The 21,228-nt window shown below is 33.2% G+C and overlaps 2 protein-coding genes across 3 annotated transcripts; both read left to right on the forward strand.

Annotated features, from left to right (window-relative positions):
* Positions 1–260: 260 nt before the first annotated feature.
* Positions 261–13,337, forward strand: LOC130625767 (zinc metalloproteinase nas-32-like). The gene is made up of 15 exons (XM_057440870.1): positions 261–399; positions 3,670–3,741; positions 4,692–4,748; positions 5,044–5,199; positions 6,055–6,190; positions 6,543–6,625; positions 7,067–7,171; positions 8,651–8,697; positions 10,510–10,689; positions 10,822–11,059; positions 11,133–11,204; positions 11,521–11,909; positions 12,130–12,238; positions 12,446–12,571; positions 12,862–13,337. Exons 1-14 carry the CDS (start codon positions 303–305, stop codon positions 12,532–12,534), a joined length of 1,830 nt encoding a protein of 609 aa, XP_057296853.1. The 5' UTR covers positions 261–302; the 3' UTR covers positions 12,535–12,571; positions 12,862–13,337.
* A 3,328-nt stretch (positions 13,338–16,665) lies between these two features.
* On the forward strand, positions 16,666–20,999 carry LOC130625470 (zinc metalloproteinase nas-14-like). 2 transcript variants are annotated; one of them, XM_057440573.1, is made up of 13 exons: positions 16,666–16,759; positions 16,848–16,933; positions 18,553–18,636; positions 18,777–18,821; positions 18,910–19,029; positions 19,108–19,237; positions 19,358–19,428; positions 19,526–19,630; positions 19,730–19,785; positions 19,891–20,265; positions 20,347–20,404; positions 20,607–20,738; positions 20,947–20,999. In XM_057440573.1, exons 2-13 carry the CDS (start codon positions 16,861–16,863, stop codon positions 20,958–20,960), a joined length of 1,263 nt encoding a protein of 420 aa, XP_057296556.1. In that variant the 5' UTR covers positions 16,666–16,759; positions 16,848–16,860; the 3' UTR covers positions 20,961–20,999. The 2 variants fall into 2 exon arrangements, with proteins under 2 accessions (XP_057296556.1, XP_057296555.1); XM_057440572.1 differs by having other exon boundaries at positions 19,891–20,404.
* Positions 21,000–21,228: the final 229 nt, after the last annotated feature.

Genomic DNA, 21,228 nt, shown 5'->3' on the forward strand with positions numbered 1-21,228 from the left:
ATTTTACCATGTTTGGTGTACTTTGTGTATTCCACTCATTGCACGTAGCTAGAATTGGCCTGCCACACTATTTTGTGTGACCGTAGCATTTATCTCGTTAGAATGTAAATGCCAGGTATTTTTAGTTTGGAGAAAGATCAATGTATCGCATTGTATCACAATCTACTACCTGCATCTTAGGAAATAATGAATTGCCTAACAATAGTGAATGTTTTTTTAAGTCCAATATTACATGTTATTAATATTATTGTTATTATTATTATTAATTTTGTTCTAGAAAAATAAAAGAGAATAAAGCCAATATGAAAATAGCTGCAGTGTTTTTGGCAACGTGCCTCGTAGCTTGGCAAATCAAGGCTAAGACGATTTATGATGAACTGGAAAAAGACATGCAGCAAGGTAGGATATTATTGATCCAATTGCACCAACAGTCATGAAGTAAGAGACATTTTAAATCATTTTTTACGTTATATCATTTACAAGGGAAATTTGTTTGTCTATGTAAGAATGTGGCACGGTGAAATAAAATACCTTCATGTACAAAGCTGTTTTTGCTGAAATATTATAAGTATATAATTTTAAAAAGTTCAAGATTTTGTTAGCTCCCTAATAATTAAAAAATATAAAGCTGAATGGTTTTTGGGACAACTAGGTGAATAATATAGTATTTTGAAGACTAGAATATATGAAAATCAACTTCATGGACTCCCGTTGTACAAATTAAGTTTGAAATTTTCAAACAAAAGGATTTGTACTGCTAAACAGATCTAAAAAAAAAAGGATAAAAAATAGTATTACATTTCAATGTCTTTTCTTGCAACACAGGGTTATATACCCCAAAAATGCAGAGACCAAATAAAATTTGAAAATTCTAGTCTGGTCTAAATTTGAAATATTTATGCTGTTTCCAGCAGAAAAGTAAAGAACTTAAGCATGACACGTCTGTGAACAAATGGACGAATAAAAAAAAGTCTTAGTGCTTTTATCAGTTTTCGTATGTTTTTAGTAGACTACGGGACTTTCCATGACATAAGAAAGTGCACTATTAGTACTACTAATTATACTGTACAAAGTTATAATTATATTAACGATGTTGTTTTTGTGAGCATTCTAGATATGCCACCCCCTTTTTGAGATAAGGCAAGCCAGTGCAATTTTACAGCCAGTGCAATTTTACAGCCAGTGCAATTTTACAGCCAGTGTATTGTTTATCTTTTATAAGTTTGTTTCTAATTTTAATAAAAAGAAACGAAAATGCATTATATGTTATGAGATTCATAGAAAATTGATACTTTTGTTACAATCTAGTTCAGAAAAAAAACAATTCATTATCAGCGGATTAAAGCACCCATCATAGCCTGTCGTACATAAATGATAGTAGCAGACCGATTAGCAGTACTGTCGTCGCACCAATAGGAATTAAACAGGGTATGTCTGATAAATAATGACAAAAAAATAATGGCCATTTTGCAAAAAAAATCAAAGTGGCATAACTCAATATATAATTGACTAACGCCTTTAATTAATACTCCCAACGTCGCCTTCTTTAATACCTTAATATCTCGATTTAAGCGGGGGATATTCCCTTTTTTTAAACAATGACGATTTATAGTTTCGTGATACATGTAGGTTGGCATTTGTTGTTATGCGCCTTTAAATGGCTGTTAAGTTGTTTACATCCGGTAAAACTAGATTAAAAATTATGTGTAATGAGGAAAAAACAATTGGTAATCAAATCGTACAATCTAGCTAATTAAATTTTACCTTCGTTGAATTGGCAAAGGACATCCATTCATTCTAAGCAGAAAAATTACAGTAAGTGGTAAATAAGGCTTTTGTAGGCATCTTTCGTTCCAAGCTTTGATGTTTCATAAATATGGACAATAGGATTGTTAATGAAAGAGACAATGAATACTAGTGACGAAGACGATAAAGTTTTACATATTGAAAAGAAATTATATAAAAAGGAAACATTTACGTACTATCAGCATGAAAAAAGGCATCATGTGTAAAACACTAATCAATTGATAATTCAAATTTTGCACTATGGCAACTTGCCTACGTCAATTTAAATCACATAATATCAATAGTAGTCAATGTATATACAATTGATAAGCTCACCTTAAGTGGTTTCTAGTTACCAAGTTTCGAGATTCTACTGTTGTCCTTTGTCGCTGTGTCCTACAGCATGATTCCATCTATAGGTCGAGAAAGGCAAAAAAGTCCTAACGTTTGGCGGTTCACATTTTCGGTAATAGTTTTGAGCAGTTAGTTAAAGACCTGATTTTTGGCAATTCCAAAATAGAACTGTTAGATAATTGGTGTTAGGTGTTCAGTCATAAAACTTAGTGTTTATAAAAATTACATATAAATCGGCAAATCCAGTTTTTTAAATGCACCATTTTATATAGTTTTGATTAGATTTTAAAAATGTTATTCTATTTACATATTATTTCAAATTGATAAGACTCAAAATTGCAAAAAAAAAGAAATGGAAAAAACGTTCGACTTTTTTGTTTGTTGAGCTTGTTGTTTGTAGAACACTTCACCGATTGGGCTTTCAAATACTCCTAATTACTAAAACGAAAATTCTCCCTCCCTCTTCTCTATCTTGTGATTAAGAAACATGTTGACTCATAATTTCGTATGGAGTACTTCACGAATGAAATCTGATGAAAGAAGTTCAATTTTTAATTGATATCATCAATGTCCCTACAGTCGAACTTTAGATCTAGCTAATCAATTAACAAGTAAGGAGCTATCTGCGAGGCTCTAAGAAGTGCTATTTTTTATCAGGTTGCGACGGACGGACGGACGGACGGACGTATACGGGCATTATAATATAGATTGCGGGGGGGGATTGCACGTTAATTCTTTCAGAGGAAGAGTTAAAACTGCCAAATTGATTGATTTTCATGATATGATATTTTCATTTTGTTCTTATAGGAATAAATAAAAATAAAAACCAAAATTGACATATGTGTCATAGGATTTCCTTTTACAGTCTATCAAAATAAATTAGTATAACAATAATTGGAATTTACTAGGAATAAGAAGTTGTTAGTCATATAAATATAATATTTGCAAAGTAGAGATTATATAACAGTATAATAAATGACTTCAAGAAAACATTCTGTACCTGATGATGAATTCTTATGCGCGAAGAAATCAAAAAATAAAAAAAAGGTGGACTACTGTGATCATTCGTGGGATGTATATATACATATCCATTTATACCACAAGTCGATCAAAACAATAAGCAAATATTTCCCAGTACGTTTTTAAATATGATTTAGATAGATAATGCTTTTTTCCTGATTTTAAGACTTTATTCTTTGCCTAAATACCTATAAGGAAAAAAATACAATAACTTGTGTTAAAAAAAGAACAACTCCAGTAACTGGCAATGCCGTTTTTAGAGACTGTATCGCCAACAATTTGGTGAGAATATCATACTATAGGAAAAAGTGCCAGTTTTGTGTTTTACAAGTGACGACAAACCATCAAAAATGTCGCCTTGGCCTGTATGAAAAAAGCAATTCACTGTTCTCGTAATATATTTTCCGCAATGCATTGTAGTTAACGTAGTCAAAGACATAAACAAGCACGCTATATAGCTTTGTAGTTATCATACACGTATCTGAACGATATATTTTAATTGTTTTCTAGATGATCTTAGCAGTTTGTTGCACAGTATTCAGGATGAAGTGAAGGAGATAAATAATGATATTACATCGAAAGGTATGTTGAAGTTTGATAATTAACCCTCTTCAAGTTGTGAATATATTTGTATCAAATTTAACCTAAGTTGCGGTTTGAGTAAGCTGGTTAAGGTCGTGGGAGGAACGGGGGAATAAATGCCTTACCCCTGTAGCTTCTAAACTACGGCTTTATTTATAAATATATAAATATATATCAAATATATAAATAAATAACGCCCATTGCTAACTAACACAGGTAGCACCCTGTTTTTCATGTTTTGTTACCCGATTGATCACATCAGCAAAGCATTAAAACATTGGGAATGTTAATTGCAATGTGCACTTTTCAAGAAGGATTTAATTCGTCCACATTATTTACTTACTTACTCCTATAGACAATAATCCGATTTTAAGGCTTTTAAGTTGTTTTCAAAACTCTTGTAGCTATAATTGGACGGTAAAATGAATATAGTTCCATTTATGTTTATTGCTGTTGTTTTATACTAATAAGATTAAAATACAATCTCTTTCAAAATATGTATACCTACATTAAAATGCATTACTCATTGGAGCTGTAATAACATGGAAATTCGCAAAGATGAGGCAAATCTTGATGGGCGTATTTTATCGCACTGGTGCAAAAAGCGTGCAAATTGCGCAAGATTAAAAGCAATATTATGTAAAGATCATGTTGAATTTATCAATATTGTGTTAATTGTAATCAATAAAACAAAAAATATAAGATTTTAAATTTTCCGCATTACAACATTGACCATCAAGCGTAATAATAAAAACCGTTGTCTGTCTGTCGGCCAAAAACGGGTCATGCAAAACCATGCACGAAAATCATCAAGCTGCAGATAATAAACTAGCCTTGTAATATAATAACAACACCAAATAGATTAAAATTTAGCTACTGCTACTGTATTGATCAAATGCTGTTTCTGTGTTTCCATCTGTTCTATTTGTTGTTTTCATCTCTATGTTTAGATTCTGAAAATGCTCATGATAACATGAAAACTGAATACTGGATTAACATGCGAAATGGTAAGCATCGAAGAAATACTTAAATATAAAATTTTAATGTTTATTATATTTCCTTGTTTATGATTGGCTGGACTGCTTTGGATGGCTTAAATGAAAATAAACGTTGATGCGATGCAAATCACGCTCTGTTGTGTTTTTTAGCATTATGCGATTTTTTTGCTTAGTCAAACCTTCCAAAATGAGCGTGCAAAATGTCTGCAAGTATAGAAAGTATGTTATATATTGCATATGACAGGGGTTGGTAATTTTCTGTGTTACTATAACTTTATCATTTCAATTTGTACCTACATTTAAGGTTATCACCACAAGGAACAAAAGTTTAATGGTGACAACGATGACGATGATGAAACAAGTGACGATGAACGGAAGAGAGCTGTCGGCGTAAACATTACACCATGGCCAAAAAACGCTTTTGATGAATTAATCATACCTTACACGATTGACGCTTCAAGTAAGACAAGTTTTGTTACAACCCAGACTTTCAACAATTATAGTTCTACCTCAATTATATTTAAAATAAAGATTGACAAGGTCGTCAGAGAACAATTTTTTGAACAAGAAAACAATGAGCAAAATCTCTTTTAACAAGAGATATCTATACAAAAGAAAAGGAACGGATAATTTACCATCCAAAAGTCTGCTTGTATACTATAAAATTCTTTCTAAGAAATATCGCATTCGCCTAAAAAGCTTTTTCATAGAAACGCCCTATAAAGGAATGTAAGGATTACTTTTATGTTCGTTAGGGTTAGAGACAATATGACATAAAATGCTTTGCATATAAGAGCATTGATTAAAATTACTCTAGAAATTAAATTAAAGGTAGGTACTTTCGCAAAAATTTTTCGCCTTTATCGCAAATTTTGTTCAAATCCGCAAAATTATGTATTGGAGAAAAAAACCCAATAAAAAACCTTTTTCAGAGTGAAAAACAGCTTAGTTCGCTTGCATAAAAAAGAAATTTGAGCTCTAATGGCAAAGTAATAACAAAGGTGTATTGAAAGTGTACTTGTGTAAATAATTAATTGAGAAAATGCTGTTCTTCTTGAAGTACGTCACAACATTTCCAAATACCTAAAAAAATCCAATTTTTTAAAACCCGCAAAAACATCTACTGCGAAAATTAGTACCATTAAGATATAGGATTGCTGCTTTTATTTTCTCCCAAGAACGTTTTTAGTTTTCGAAGTACAAAGAATATAAAAAGTACGAAGGTTTTTCCGGCATTGTTAAACTCACGACGAAGATTGGTTTAGTAAGTTTGTTTCTTGCACAAACCCTTTTACATGTTCTAATTTTCATTAAGTTATTCCTGGATCATTAAAGCACACAAGACTTCTGAGTTTCATTGGTCAAATGAATAATCTAATTAGATGTAATGCGAACGCATGGAGACCACGAACAACTGAGGCAGAATACGTTGTGTTTCAGGACTCCACTGGGTAAGTTTTTTGCAACACTTTTTAAGAAAACAGTTCTTCGCTAAAACAAATGTAATCAATTCTTTTTTTTTTTTAAATTGAAGAATTTTTCTTTATTTCGTAATTTTGAAGGATCGTCTCCTTTTGCAATGTATATCTGTTAAGGGAATTTCAATCAATTGTTCATTCTTTGACATTCTCAACAAGCTCATGTTTCTACATTTCTTTTTTCACCTTGATTGCTGAAGTGAATTAGAAGCTGTTGTCAGTACTGCATTATTTTTTGCAAATTCTAAGATTTCATTTCGCAATTTCGCCTTTTGTTTTACCAAAGTAGTGGATATGACATTATAAGATTAATTTCTTTATCTAGATGCTCAAGTTTTGTTGGTAAAGTAACTAATCAACAACCGCAGCCGATCAATTTAGCAGATGGATGTGTGCTAAATAATGACGGTATTAACCATCTTTTACCTTGGCATTTTTCTAATGCTAAGAATCTAGTAAATTGTGGCCAAACCAATTTATTATGAAACATCAAAAATTATGACTGGTGGTACAACAAATAGAAAACGTCAATTCACAACCTTCAAGTTTTTTTACTCCTTGGTTCATAATACTCCTTTACCAAGTATTGTAACTTCGGAATATTTTGTTGCTACATTTTTAAATTCGCAAATCTTTATTGTATGAAAAAGTGCCAGTAAAATATTACTTAAGGCAAGATTATGCTGTAGGATTTTACTTAAGAGGCATTAAACAAGCAAACAAACAAACATGAAAAATTATTGGTTTCCTTAGACAGCTACTGTATTTGAATATAATTTCTACATCAAAATAAATTTATAATTCATAAAGTGTTTAAGATGTTTAGTGTACATAAAATATCTCTTTTAGGTACTGTGTTGCATGAAATGATGCATGCTATGGGTTTTTTTCATGAACATCAGAGAAGTGATAGAGATTCATTTGTTACAATAAACTCTGAAAATATAATGGCAGGTAAAGATATTGTTTATCTGCACATAATAAACCAAAAAAAATGCAACAGGCAGCTCCTTAATTTTAACAGAACATCACGATAATCATACTGCATAAAATTGTTTTAGAACGTATAAGGCAGTTTGTTCTCAATCAATAAAAGTAGCGAGAAGTCGGAAGTTATTATTTCTACGTGCTTTGCTTTGTTTATAATAGCTTCGCATTTTTTGAACTAAAAATCAGTTCTGCAAAATACATCACAAAAGTTTTGAGCAAAGAAATTTCCAGAAATCATGAAGTAGCTATTTGTAGTGGTTTAAAACGTCAAGAAATGGTAATCTACTTGAGCTTAGAATCAAATCTTTCTAATTACTTTACATCTATAGTAAAAACGCATACTTGGTTGCTAGAAATTAACAGATAAGCTGTTTATTTTAGACTTTGGTAGAGTAATGTGTAGCTTGCTATCGTGTTTTCTTTCTCACTGACCACATTAACCAGATCACCATCTTTCTAGGTCATGTATTAATTATGTCCCCCAGTACGTTTTAACAATCCATGGTTGAATATCTCAATATCCAGATGTCATTTCTTTTCAAGTTATAAAAGGTCCTGCAAATTTCTCAATACTAATAAACAAAAATCGTTACTAAGAAAAGACAGGCGATCAAACATCAAACAATGTCTTTCTAAAATACCTTGATTTGCAAAAAGCACAGGCAATGTAGCTGAAAGTATTTAACCATAATTCTTCTAGTCAAATTTTAAGTCTAACTATACCCATCACTGTACCCAGTCCATATTACTGGAAAAACACCATATCAATAAGTCATGAATCTGTTGGTAGAAATTTGGGTTGAAAAATGACAAGTCAAACCACATTAAGCAGTACCTTGTAAGGACAACAACTATTTTGGTTAGTCATATTCCTATGGCACAATAATGTTGACAACTGTACTCAAAAGGTACACATTCTCTTGCTCCATCTTGGACAAGCGATAAATGTGCAACAACCACACTTCATGATAAAAAGAGAATTAGACTTTGAAAATCACAAAAGCGTATTACAGTTTCAACCGTTACAGTAATATAAGTAATGGCAAGTTCCTGCAGTTGTTAATTGGCATACGTAGCAGTTATCATACATTGCAGAGAGAAATATCGGAAATATTTTTTTGGGCTTTTTATGTTTTCGTTTACATATTTCGCGAGCCTTTGGGCGAGTAAAATATCGAGAACTAAAAAACAAACCAATTCTTAACCAATCAAGAAAAAAATTTTCAGCTTTTTGCACGCTATTTCAACCAATCATAAAGAAAAATCAGAGCTTTGCACTGTAGAATTGAAAAATAAGTAAAAATCGCACTTATTTGTCAATAAAAAATAAAAATATGGACTATATTTCGTGCGAGAAAAACTCTAACCATTTGATAAGCTCCTAATGCAATTAATGACAGACGCACTTGTTTTATACATTAAATCTTTTTTCTTTTACTATAGGCAGAGAAAACAATTTTGTACAACTGAACACGCAATCCTTTAACACAGTAAGTAGCAGCGATCACTTTTATTTTTTCTGTGTTTTTTGCAGACTACCTATCCCATTAAACCAGGTCCAGTCGGTATGTTTGGAGCGTGGAAAGTCAGAGGAGGCAGAGAGAAAGGGGTGGAAGATAAAACAGCTTGAAGGTTATAAAGATGTTTTATTGGCACAATATTATACACAAACTTTAGTATGTCATTGGAAGACAGTGTTAAAAAAATTGCATGACATTAATTAGTTTAAGGGGATTCTCTCTTGTCTTTCGCTACATGAAAACGCTTAAAACGGGTGAAAGTAAAATGCTTGGATTGTTACAGTATCGGATGAAGAAATTTTCTCTGACCTCCTGTTCATTCATGGCTCAACAGCATGTGCGACGTCGATCTAAAACTATTTGATCATTTCAAATTTACCTATAAATATTGTCGGTCAATAATTCTTTCCCATAAACTACATATTTTAAAATGACTTGGCTTTTTATGATGGCTTTTTAGCACAATTAGCGCCTCTATTGTATCTTTGACTCAGCATGACCTGTCCAATTGTTATTCATACAGCGAATAATGAGCATGGAATGAGCACGTTTCTCAGTGTCTTTCAAAGCACTTAATTGTTGAAAAAATGCTGTAAGAAAATAGCAATATATTAACTGGACTTCGGCTTATCAATCCTACGAACACTCCAAAATATAAGGAAAACTAGCAAGAATATTTATAATTTTACAATCTAATTTAAAACCATATGCTCTCAACCTAAGATGTTAACCGCTACTTGTAATTCTGCGATGTTTTTTAAAATTTCTGGATTTCTCTTTTGTCTTAACTCTATTTAAAACAGAACGTTTAAGTGAAAATTAACATGAAGGTGCGTGGTGAATTGTTTACCGACTTAAAATAACTTTTGCATGACGTTAATGCAACTTAGAATATGGTATGAAATAAAAGAAAACAATTGGACGGATATAAATTTTCTGACATAAATAATTTTGTCATGGCGTCTTTTTTTTTGCAAACACGTGTTATTTTGCAGCTGTGCGTTAAGCTGCCCTTAATTTATCAGAATAATGCAGAATGCTAGTAAAAACAATACTAAAAAAGAACTTGTCAGGAACTACACTTAGCAACACCGTTGCTATAGGAACTCCCAAACTAAAACTTCAATAGAATATAAGGGAAAGTTACTAAATGGAACAATATTATAAGGTTTAACCCTATGATGCATCATTTTTAGAGTTGTGAAAAACAATGAGTTGGTGTTAGGTTTATACAGTAAAGTTAAATTATTTCCGACTACTTCAAAGCACTTTCTAAAATTTAACAATAAAAATACTTAAAGAAATTGCTCGTGTTGATGACATTTTACGTCTAAACTTAACAACTGGGTCACATAACAATTCGACATCTTATGTAGTCGGTGTTGCGAAACACACGCTATCGTTAAGTGATCTAGTTAGGTTATATTTAAATTTGCTTAAAGAAATGAAACTTACCACCAATATGAACAAAACTAAAATGAGAGATATTCTTATAACAATATATACGTTTGCTTGTTACACAAAATAGTAACCACAGTAGCGAGACACACGAAATACGATAATAATGAAAGGTCGTGGTTTTATCCAAGCTAGGAAACTAGGTTTTTAAGTAAGCTTGTTGGTTTCGAAGTGGAACACTCCAAAGACTTCTCTATTATGTTATAAGATAAAAAAAAACTAAATGAAATTTTTATAGATGTATATTCTTATTTCTAAAATAATAAATTGAAACGACTTAGCCGCGCTATTTTAAGTATTTACCTGTTTTATTTTCTACTTCAGCCATATGATTACGGTTCCGTCATGCACTATGGCCGCACATTTTTCTCAGCTAATGGACAAGATACCATAACACCATTGCAAAGTGGGGTTACCATTGGACAAAGAAATGGTCCATCACCAACCGACATACTTCAAATAAATAGACTTTATGGCTGTCCAGAAGAAACAACCACAACTACGACAACACCGACAACAACGACAACAGCGCCGACAACTACAACCACAACTACAACAACACCGACAACAACCACGACAACACCAACTACAACGACAACGTCAACACCGACAACGCCGACAACTACAACCACAACTACAACACCGACAACAACAACTACGACAACATCAACGACAACGACAACAACGCCGACAACTACAACCACAACCATAACAACGCCAACTACTACGACAACGACAACACCATCAACAACTACAACAACACCGACAACAACCACAACGACACCCACTACAACGACAACAACTACAACAACACCGACCACAACTTCCACCACGACGGGACCAACTGCCCCCTCAACTGGAATACTTTTAGGAAGTACACAAATTATTTATATAAATTGAAAGCTGTTTCTTAAAGCGAACAAATTTTAAAGTGTTATTGAATTTAGGTTGTGATTACGAAAGAAGAAAATATGGATGCAGATACAATCAGTTTAGGATAGTTAATGATCGAAATAACCGTAAGTGTGTCATTTTCTCGTACTAGGAAAAAAAATAATTAAAATTCACAATTTATTTAAGACATACGCTTTCTAGAACCAAGGTTATCAATGTAAACATGTAAAGTCAAATCACAAAATGCAAAGAGTTTGTGCAATTGTGCAAACACTTTCACAAGTTGCTGCAATTATAATTATGCTGATTTATGCAACGCATAAATCATCATAATTCTAATTTATTTAACGCATAGATATAACGATATAGTAGCTTTTAAATCTTTCTCAAATCGTTGAGGGGTCCTTAAAGGTTAGAGCCTAACAGGGATTTTTTCTTTAGGGTACCTAACTTACTCACCCTCCTCGAGATGTGTAGAGTATTCCAGATCTTCGCGTGGATGGTTGGGAAGAAGAAGAACTTGTGTCAGGAGAAGATCTAGAAATGGATTTGTCAGCTTAACTGCGTTTGTCATAAGATCAAATCTCCCAGCATTAAACTGTACATGCTCGCGGAGGGAATGCAGCGATAAGAAGTACTGCGTTTCTTTTTCGTATCGACGACGTGGGGTACAAACACCACCAATTACATCGGTGGAAGTTTCCTTGTACGCACGTTGTGTCAAAACGTCTGATTACCAATGCGTGAATGCTACTGTTGATTTGACACCGACTAACACCTTTAACACACACCATGTCGAGTTCCATTCCAAGTGTGCAACATCTTTTCAGGTAGTTAAATCGTTTATAATCTGTAGTCTGTCGTTTGCATTTTTTTTTACTTAATGAATGTGTGAGCATGTGCGTTGCCCGCAACGCAAAATCAAAACATTGCGACAAACGGAGAGTGCTCTATACACTAATTCCTTGGAGAAAATTAACTTTGATAATATCATCACGTCCTGTTGAAGAAATGTAGAAATATTATTGTTATTTGAAATACGGTATTTAGGCAAGAATCAAAACAATGAAGGGAGGTGACACAGTCGATATTGACAATTTCAAACTAACCACTGATGCCTGTCCTGTTCAAAGTAAAGATACAGAATCATATAATGCTGGTACGAAATTAATACGTTTACATCTCTCAATTAAATTATGCGACGGAGACACGAGATAACTTTTTTAGGCGACAGTAACAAATTTATGCTATGGTCTAAAATTGGAAATCTTTCAGCAGTGTAACTTTTTGTTTTTCAGAATATTTTTATTCGTAATAAAATTTTCAAACTTGTCATACATATTGCATTGATGGTACAATATTTTAGAACCAAAAAGAGAGGTGTTAAAAGAAAGATTGATGGATATTCAATCTAAACTCCAAACAGTACGCGACACTTTGGTAAAGCTTGGATAAACAAAGAAACAAAATGATTTCTACGAATTTGGCGGCGGTAATACAATTTTAACGATTTTGTTTACGCGGTTGGATTAGTGCAAATGCCTGTGGCTATTTTACCCATTGCAAATTAAATTTGAACTTCAAGAAAGTAGATTCCAATCCATATTTGGCTGTCAATTTTTTGCACTGCTTAATAAATAAATGAATCAAGAAAAATATCTTGTTTCGTTCAATACTTCACAAAAAATTCATTATATTGACATTCCTTTTTTCAATAGTATATGCTTGCCTACTACACAGAAACCTTTTAGCTATAATTGTATTTCATTTTTGTTTTTTTAGATAAATTCGTCAACAATGTTGCTGATTGATTTATTTTCAATAATATTATTATTAAAAGGAAATTGTGTTCATATTTTTGAATTTTTCCGATGCAATCATTTTTTGGAATTTTCCATAAACATTTATCTAGCTTATTGAATAACTACTTGCAACTTTAAGTGTCTATCGTCAATCTGTTAACTGAACTACAAATCTACGACGTGTCAATAAAATATTTTGATTTGGTTATCAAGAAACGTTTTCTTATTTGAGGTTAAATCGTTGAAGTCGTGTTTATCAAAAGTTTTTCGTTAAAAAGCAACTAGTTAAATTCACTAACAACCCTAGTGCGAACGACGCTTGAGCAGCCTTGTGGTCCTTACAAATAACAAGACACGCTTTCTACAATTATATTCTTTATTTGTGTTTTAGTTGTATGTAAACGGCTGTTTATTGTATTTGTTAAAAATGACAAAATGACTATACTATTATTGTTACTGAAATTGTTTACCCTTGATAACCTTTTCATTCCTATTGGTACTTCTATCAAAAAGAGTCCTCCAGAAGGGGTCTTAGTGCATTTAAAGCCCCCATTTAACCTCTTCTTAAAAAATAACATGATTGATAACTATTGACGTGATTTTTTGAACAATTTTGAACCATCCTTCAAAAGGACAAGGTCACATACATTACGTTGCAACACAACAGAGGTAACAGGTAAAAAAAGCAATAACAAAAACTTAGAACTAAGTAAAAAATAAACAAGCTGGGACGTTCTGTTTTCTAAAAGTTCGCTTTCTGTGACATTCCGTTTTCTAAAAGTGCGTTTTCTGTGGTGTTTTGTTTTCTAAAAGTTCGCTTTATTTTACGTTCCGTTTTCTAAAAGTGCGCTTTCTGTGACGTTACGTTTTCTAAAAGTGCGTTTTCTGTGGCGTTTCGTTTTCTAAAAGCTCGCTTTATGCTACGCTACGTTTTCTAAAAGTGCGATTTCTGTGACGTTACGTTTTCTAAAAGTGCGCTTTCTGGGACGTTCTGTTTTCTAAAAGTTCGCTTTCTGTGACATTCCGTTTTCTAAAAGTGCGTTTTCTGTGGCGTTTTGTTTTCTAAAAGTTCGCTTTATTTTACGTTCCGTTTTCTAAAAGTGCGCTTTCTGTGACGTTACGTTTTCTAAAAGTGCGTTTTCTGTGGCGTTTCGTTTTCTAAAAGCTCGCTTTATGCTACGCTACGTTTTCTAAAAGTGCGATTTCTGTGACGTTACGTTTTCTAAAAGTGCGCTTTATGTTACGTTACGTTTTCTAAAAGTTCGCTTTATGTTACGTTACGTTTTCTAAAAGTGCGTTTGTCTCGAACCTTTTAACGCTTTTTCTAAATATTCGTTTTCTGAAGTACGGGTAACCATGTTTCTGAAAGTTGACAAGAAGTACTCTTCACATAAGTATTTCTATATATACTATATACGGTTTCTTTTCACTTTTCTTGCTGTCCAACCGGACTCTCGGTCTACGAACGATCTTTTTTTATCCTAGTCATTAATATGATCATTCTTCTAGCTATGGTATGCAATCTCATTTTTGTCAGTTTCTGTGTTGCATAAGCTATTTTGTGCCTTTGTACACATTGTTTAAACATTCGTTTCGTTTCACCGACATAAACAGCATCAAAATCTTCACACAGGATTTTAAAGATAGTATTACATTGACTCTCTATTTTGTCTTTCGGTTGCGAAAGTATACTGCGTAACGTGTTTTTAGATTGAAATATTGTCTTTATTTTTTCATCTTAAAATATCCGACGAATTATGTTACTTATCTTTGATTAAGATGGTATACACACTGTAGCTACTGCTTTTTAATCTATCCTGCCTTATCAACCCAACGTTTCATATTTGCGTCAGCTGGTATAACCTTGCGTAACGTTAGTATGGTAATTCAGTCAGGCTTGCCGAATTGCCCCGCAACTGAGATTTTTGGCTAAAAACGTGTATTAAAAATATTAAAGAATCAACTGCAAGTTATGACTTTATATACACTTGCTCAGAAAATCTATCCGGTATAGTGTGAAAAGAATCGTTGCATGTCGACATGTGTCGTTCACGTGTGTTCACATTACAATTTTTTGACTGAATCATTCCTGGCATCACAATTTAAATTCAGAAAATCTATCCAAATAACATCAACGGGGAAGTGTATTTCCTGTATTTTTGTGGGCATATTTGGCTCAAAGTGACGGTAACTTGCTCTTCTACAAAGTGCTTTTTTATCATATGATGAATATCATATGAAGCATTGATTGTAAAGAGAAAACTGGTTATGTAAAGAAATAATACTAAGTAAGACGGGTTCATAATAAGACCCAAGAAAGAAGTTGACTTCTTCTTATGTTATTCAAAATACTGTTGATTAGTCTATGATGAATTACGATCAAGCAACTCCAGAGATTTTGCAATGCGTTGAAGATCTGTAGTAATTGATGTTTTGATAAAACAGCTATACCTTGTTTCCCACACATACGCGCGTTCAAAATGAAAAAGAAAGTATTTGAACATAGAAATCATACCGTATAGCTGTTCAAATTATAAAACGTTGCGTTATGAAAACCTATCCGATACATAACATATCACTCTTTGAATCGTTGCGTCGTGACATCTATCCGGTATAAAAATCATGCTGCAAAAAAGCCTCGATAGTGTGAACAGAAGGCCTATCCGATATGTTTTTTATAACGGCATGAAAGCTACTCAGTATAATGTGAACATGGTCTAAATGTGACATGTTGCATGTGAAAATCCCTCCGTGTTACTGTTTCTTTGTTTAAAAGTCTTTGTTGACGAAAAGGCAATAATTTTATCCGTCCTAACTACTGACAGAGAACAACATGTCTAATTTAAAACACTTTAACCCTTTACCCTGGGGTTTTTTTGATATCATATTAAGAATATACAAAATGTGAGTAAAAAAAATCTTTTTGAAATTAAGATTTTTTTTTGTTCTCACGTTTCGCAACACTTTTTCATAGCAACAGGATTTCGATTGCGTTTTTTTTTGAAATGTTGCCAAACAGAAGAATATTGAAAGTAACCAAGTTTTAGTCTTATATAAACATTGTTTTAGGAGTTATAGCAAGCATGTTAAAGAAGAGGTTTTTTGTTTGCATTTAATTTTGTTTTGAATTTTCTCTCCAATACATTAAACATTTGTGATATTAAAATTGTAAGTAAATAATTGTTTTACAAGTTGCCGAATTGTAAACCCCCTTCCGATAACCTCCATAAGGGTCTCGTCGATTTATTTCTCTTTGCTGCATGCTTTAACACACTTTAGTGAGAAAAGTCAGTATTTTCCTTCAGTTTTACAATCTATACTTTTCGATATCGTTATGTGAAAATGAATTACAACAAATAGGTCTCTAGTACAAGGAAAAAAGTTTATCGGGCACCCTTTCTTAGAATCCAGCCCTCCACTCTAGAGCGAAATAATAATGGCGCGCGTTATGTTAAATAGGTTTGTTAGTTGTTTTCTTACTTTAATAACAGCTAGGTCGGTAGTAAGGTTTTCAGAAGTCTGTTTAAAGTTGATCGAAGAAAACGTGTTAGCCAGGGAGTAGCTGGGGAAGAATTTACCCGGGGTAAACTTAAGTCACCAATATTTTTAGATAATTTATCGCAGTCATGTCACAGAAAACCGTGGTGTTTTAATTACAACGCGCATTCATTTGGGAATTTTAATTGCGGCAAGTCTTTTATATTTATAAATAATAAAAACCCTCATGTGTATTTTGGATAACATGATAAAAATGTAAAGAGACGTACAGCTTGCTAAACTTGAGAATAGTTTCAAAGTATTTGCGAATAAGAACGTTTGTTGACAGCTGTTTCGTTTCTCTTCCTTATTTTACCTTGCACTGTTTATACTCCAAATAGGTAAGAAGTTGTTCTGTTAGTAGATTTTTTTATAACTATGATTCAATCGCCTTCATCAACTGTATATTATTGCTTGTTCTTTTTTTAGAAAGACACGGAAGATGTGGTTTGGGCAACCCTGTTTGATATTTGCGGTTATTTTTGTTGAAGCGCGAGTGATTGACAGAAGGCAAGGTGACTGTCCTTCATTATTTTCTGATATATTGATATATGAAAGTTAACTTTTCCATGTTAAAAAGAAGAGAATGGCAAGACTTTAAATTAACGCTAAAAAAGCTATTAAATTTATAAAAGGAGGTAAGTCGGGAAATAAGAAACAGAAAGTTTTAACATCTTTTGGAATTCTACCCTAACAGCTGACTCTTTATCCCCTTAGACTGTAACTATCTCTTTAATGATAGCCGTATTTTGTCTGCGTGTCCGCGAAAACCGCATCCCGTAACGGAAACACGAAATTTTTAAAATGCGCACCAATACCAAATGTGATATATTTTTGTTTACTTTGTTGCGACGGGTTAATTTAAAGGACGGGCGACCCCGTGGATTTTTTGACGGGCTAACGACGTCTATATTATAATACCCATATGCGTCTTTCTGTCATGCAAAATGGTACTGCAAGTACCGACTATATACCGCTAGAGTTACGTATAGCACTGCCCTAACAAATGGGCTGATAACATGACACATTTAAAAAGAGCCTAAGTAGATCTTTAAAAGTCGAATGGGCTTCACTACGTTATGCCCACTAATTTCCGCATTTTTTAAATCAGGGCAGGAATTTGTAATGTTTTTATTCACTTTTTTAGGATTGCTCATTCATTCATTTTTAATAGAGTTACTAATGTCAAAACAAATGGAGTCAAAAAGAGAACGCGTGATTAGAAGAACAAAGCTGTAAATTAAAGTTAATCTTAATTTTTACAGCAAATCGGGACAAATAAATATGCTGCCACAATGACGCGAGAATCTTCCAAAACAGAATGTTTTGAAATTTTTGTTTTATATTTACCAGAAAAATAAATTCGCCTGCCGTGGTCAAGCCCGCGCAGCCTTTAAATATTGACTATTAAGTGTGAGTGGTAACAATTAAACTTGAAACCAGAACAGAAATAGCAAAAGTTCAAGTCTTGATTTTTCTAAAACTCGGTAAAATTTGAATGTATTTGTTTTGCAGCATGTTTGTTTATTTTTCGAAGTTTCCATATCTATTGTGCTTAATACTTATGTTCTTTTAAATCTTACAAAATAGAAACTGCTAGCCTTCAGATAACGTCCCAATGAATGAAAATAATTCCGTGATAAACCGAAAAACAGCTTCCAACTGTAATTTCTTAAAAACCGTTTCTCCTGCTCGCTACATATGAACAGCAATCGTATCGATTGAACGCTGTAAGGTTCATACAAACAACCAAGGTAGCTGTTTTCCAACGTAGCGACCGGATAAACGGTTTAGGAGCCATTTGGTACCTGGTAGCCTGATAAGTCACAAAGGACATTGGTAAGCATTTAGGATAAAAGGCGAAATCCTACATGCCAATGCAGAAAACATATTTTTAAGTAAAAAAATAAAAATCGAACGCCATCAAAATATACCAATAAAAAATGAAGTGAAATAGCTCATTCCTTTACTAGTTTAAAACTTGGATTTTCTATGTGCATTTCACAGCGCTCAAAAGTGTGTTTTAGTTTTTTTTCTTTCTTCTTACTAACTGGCTGGTGAAGACAATAAAATACGATGTGCTAAATATAAAAAAAATTACGCCACCAGGCACTAAAGTAATTGTTATGTCTAGACGATCTCCAATCTTTGATTAAGCAACTTGAAGATGATGTGGATGAACTTATCAGTCATCAGAAAGAAATTAAAAATTCAGAAGGTAATTTATTTCTAATATTCGCTTAACCTCCTCTTGCATTTTAAAAAAGTGCACATTAACTATAATTTAATGTTTTTATTTTTGTTATGTTTATAAATTTGACGCAATAGTAGGAATAACTTTAGGTTTAAATTTTTTAGACCAGTCAAATCCAGCAGGAGAAGTTGAAATTAATTTAGCACGGCGTAAGTGTGTGGATACATAACTCGAAAGACATTCTTGCTTGTTAAAAACTTCAATTTAACTTCCCCTTCACATCTTTCCTTCGGCTAGATATAAAAACTGACATTCTTGAACCAAATGGTCATAAAAGAGATGTTGGTAAAGGCAATGTCAAAAGATGGCCATCAGTAAATGGTGTTGCAAACATCCCGTACGTTTTCCATAGCACAAGTAAGAAATCAGAACCCTAGCAGATAAATTCCCTTCTGCCCATATTGCGTATTCTGACCTATTTTTGTAACATTTTAGTAACATCCACAAAGAGAACAAAAATTATTCAGGCTATCAACTACATGAATAGCTTAACACCAGTGATACAATGGATACAGCGTACGAACGAAGCCGATTTCATATCATTTCAGTCACCAGAAAATGCAGGGTTAGTCTTAACTACCTAGGTGAAAATCTAACGCCTTTTCGATTTCATTTCTCTATTTGGGAAAATTTGGAAAACTCAAGTCACTTGACAACACTTAATATTTTTGTACATGTGTTCCAGATGTGCAAGTTATCTTGGCAAAATTGGTGGGACTCAGGAAATATACATTGGTGACGAATGTGACAGTCAAGGTAACTTTATTTCCCAACTCGAACATTACATGTTCAGGAAGGAACGCTTTGTATTAGTAAAGAGTCATTGATACATTTGCATATTCCAAAACATTAGGTGTGACTGCTCACGAGATGATGCATGCTCTTGGATTTTATCACGAGCAATCACGACCTGACAGAGATGAATATGTGGAAATTCTCCAGGATAATATAGCACCTGGTTAGTCTATTTAAATGATATTTGGCTGCATGTACTCTAGTCAATTCCTAAACGTACTAAAGAATAGCTTGTGTTCTAGAATTATTTTGTTTTTTTTAGATTTTATAAGAAATTTTGATAAAATGACCTGGAACGACGTTGTGCAGATGAATTCTGTAAGTTTATATGCCAAAAAGAACGAACTTAAAAATAATAAAAATTATGAATAATATCAATTATTTAGTGTCCTGATCTAAATAAATCCATTTTTTACTTTTTAGCCTTACGACTATGGTTCTGTTATGCACTACAAGCTAAATGAATTCTCAAAGGACGGCAAGTTACCAACACTGAAATTGAAGAAGTTTTACAATGGAAATGTTGGTCAAAGGATAGGCCTGTCACTAGAAGATGTTTCTCAATTAAAGAAATACTACGGTCATCCAACAACAACCCTTCCAGAGACCGAACCGAACACGCCTTTTCCAGAGACAGAAGCAACAACACCTCTTCCAGAGACAGAAGCAACAACACCTCTTCCAGAGACAGAAGCGACCACGCCTTTTCCAGAGACAGAAGCGACCACGCCTTTTCCAGAGACAGAAGCAACAACACCTCTTCCAGAGACAGAAGCAACAACACCTCTTCCAGAGACAGAAGCAACAACACCTCTTCCAGAAACAGAAGCGACCACGCCTTTTCCAGAGACAGAAGCGACCACGCCTTTTCCAGAGACCGAACCGACCACAACTCTTTCAGTAACTTATCATCAAACAACAAGGAGCAGAAAAACGGGTAATGAGTACTTATAATATCTGAGTAAAATTTCAATTCCAGTTGTGGTGTTTGGAGCTTGCCACAGAAGTCTTTGTCAGGGCCACCCTACTAAGAATGGCAGAAAAACTATATTAATTAAGTTGTAATAAAAAAGCGAGAAAGTCGTATGCAGTAATAATATTATTTTATTGTTTTTCATTTATTTCTTTTACAAAAAAAGGCAAGAAAACTGGTAAGAATGGTTCAAAAAGTAAAAAGAAGTCACATGGTAAGAAAGACGACAAGCTTCAAAAATTGCTGAATGATGTTTTAACGAAATTTCAATCTCTTACCCGAAGTCTTGACACAACAGGTAACGATGCAGAAAAAGAATTTCCTTAATAATTTGTTGCACGTTTCCTCTCTCCTTAACAAAACACCATTCCTAACGCAAAGTGTGTATTATTCTATCGTGTTGGCATAGTCGTTTCTGGCTTAATTAATACACCCCCTTTCTACGTCATACAGAGAGCAGTCGCTGAAGATTTTTCACTCATACAATTGTTACCCATATTTTTTAGGATACTTGCTGTAACAAATGTAAGTTGTCGTACTTGAATATTAATGAAGTTAGCCTCGATATTATGACTTTTAGGCTGCTTTTTATAGTAATAGAAGTGTATATAAAATTTATATCAATAAACTGCTGTCGTTGACGTATCAGTTTCTCCCATTGCTTCCTGTCCTTCAGTTTTGTGGCTGCTATACGAGGTAATACAATTTCTTAGGCAGAGTAAATTACCAAAATTGCTAAAAGTAATTTCGAATCATTTAGCAACCATGATCGTTTCGAAGCCGCATGT

The sequence above is a fragment of the Hydractinia symbiolongicarpus genome, chromosome 14 (genome assembly GCF_029227915.1).
Source record: "Hydractinia symbiolongicarpus strain clone_291-10 chromosome 14, HSymV2.1, whole genome shotgun sequence".
NCBI classification, from domain to species: domain Eukaryota; kingdom Metazoa; phylum Cnidaria; class Hydrozoa; order Anthoathecata; family Hydractiniidae; genus Hydractinia; species Hydractinia symbiolongicarpus.

Excerpts from the sequence above, each read along its gene's own strand:
- LOC130625767 (XM_057440870.1), top strand. The coding sequence starts at position 303 with ATGAAAATAGCTGCAGTGTTTTTGGCAACGTGCCTCGTAGCTTGGCAA. Across the intron at positions 6,191-6,542 it reads GTGTTTCAGGACTCCACTGG|ATGCTCAAGTTTTGTTGGTA; the intron begins GTAAGTTTTTTG and ends TTCTTTATCTAG. Across the intron at positions 6,626-7,066 it reads ATGTGTGCTAAATAATGACG|GTACTGTGTTGCATGAAATG; the intron begins GTATTAACCATC and ends TATCTCTTTTAG.
- LOC130625470 (XM_057440572.1), top strand. The coding sequence starts at position 16,861 with ATGTGGTTTGGGCAACCCTGTTTGATATTTGCGGTTATTTTTGTTGAA. Across the intron at positions 19,030-19,107 it reads GTACGTTTTCCATAGCACAA|TAACATCCACAAAGAGAACA; the intron begins GTAAGAAATCAG and ends GTAACATTTTAG. Across the intron at positions 19,631-19,729 it reads CCAGGATAATATAGCACCTG|ATTTTATAAGAAATTTTGAT; the intron begins GTTAGTCTATTT and ends TGTTTTTTTTAG.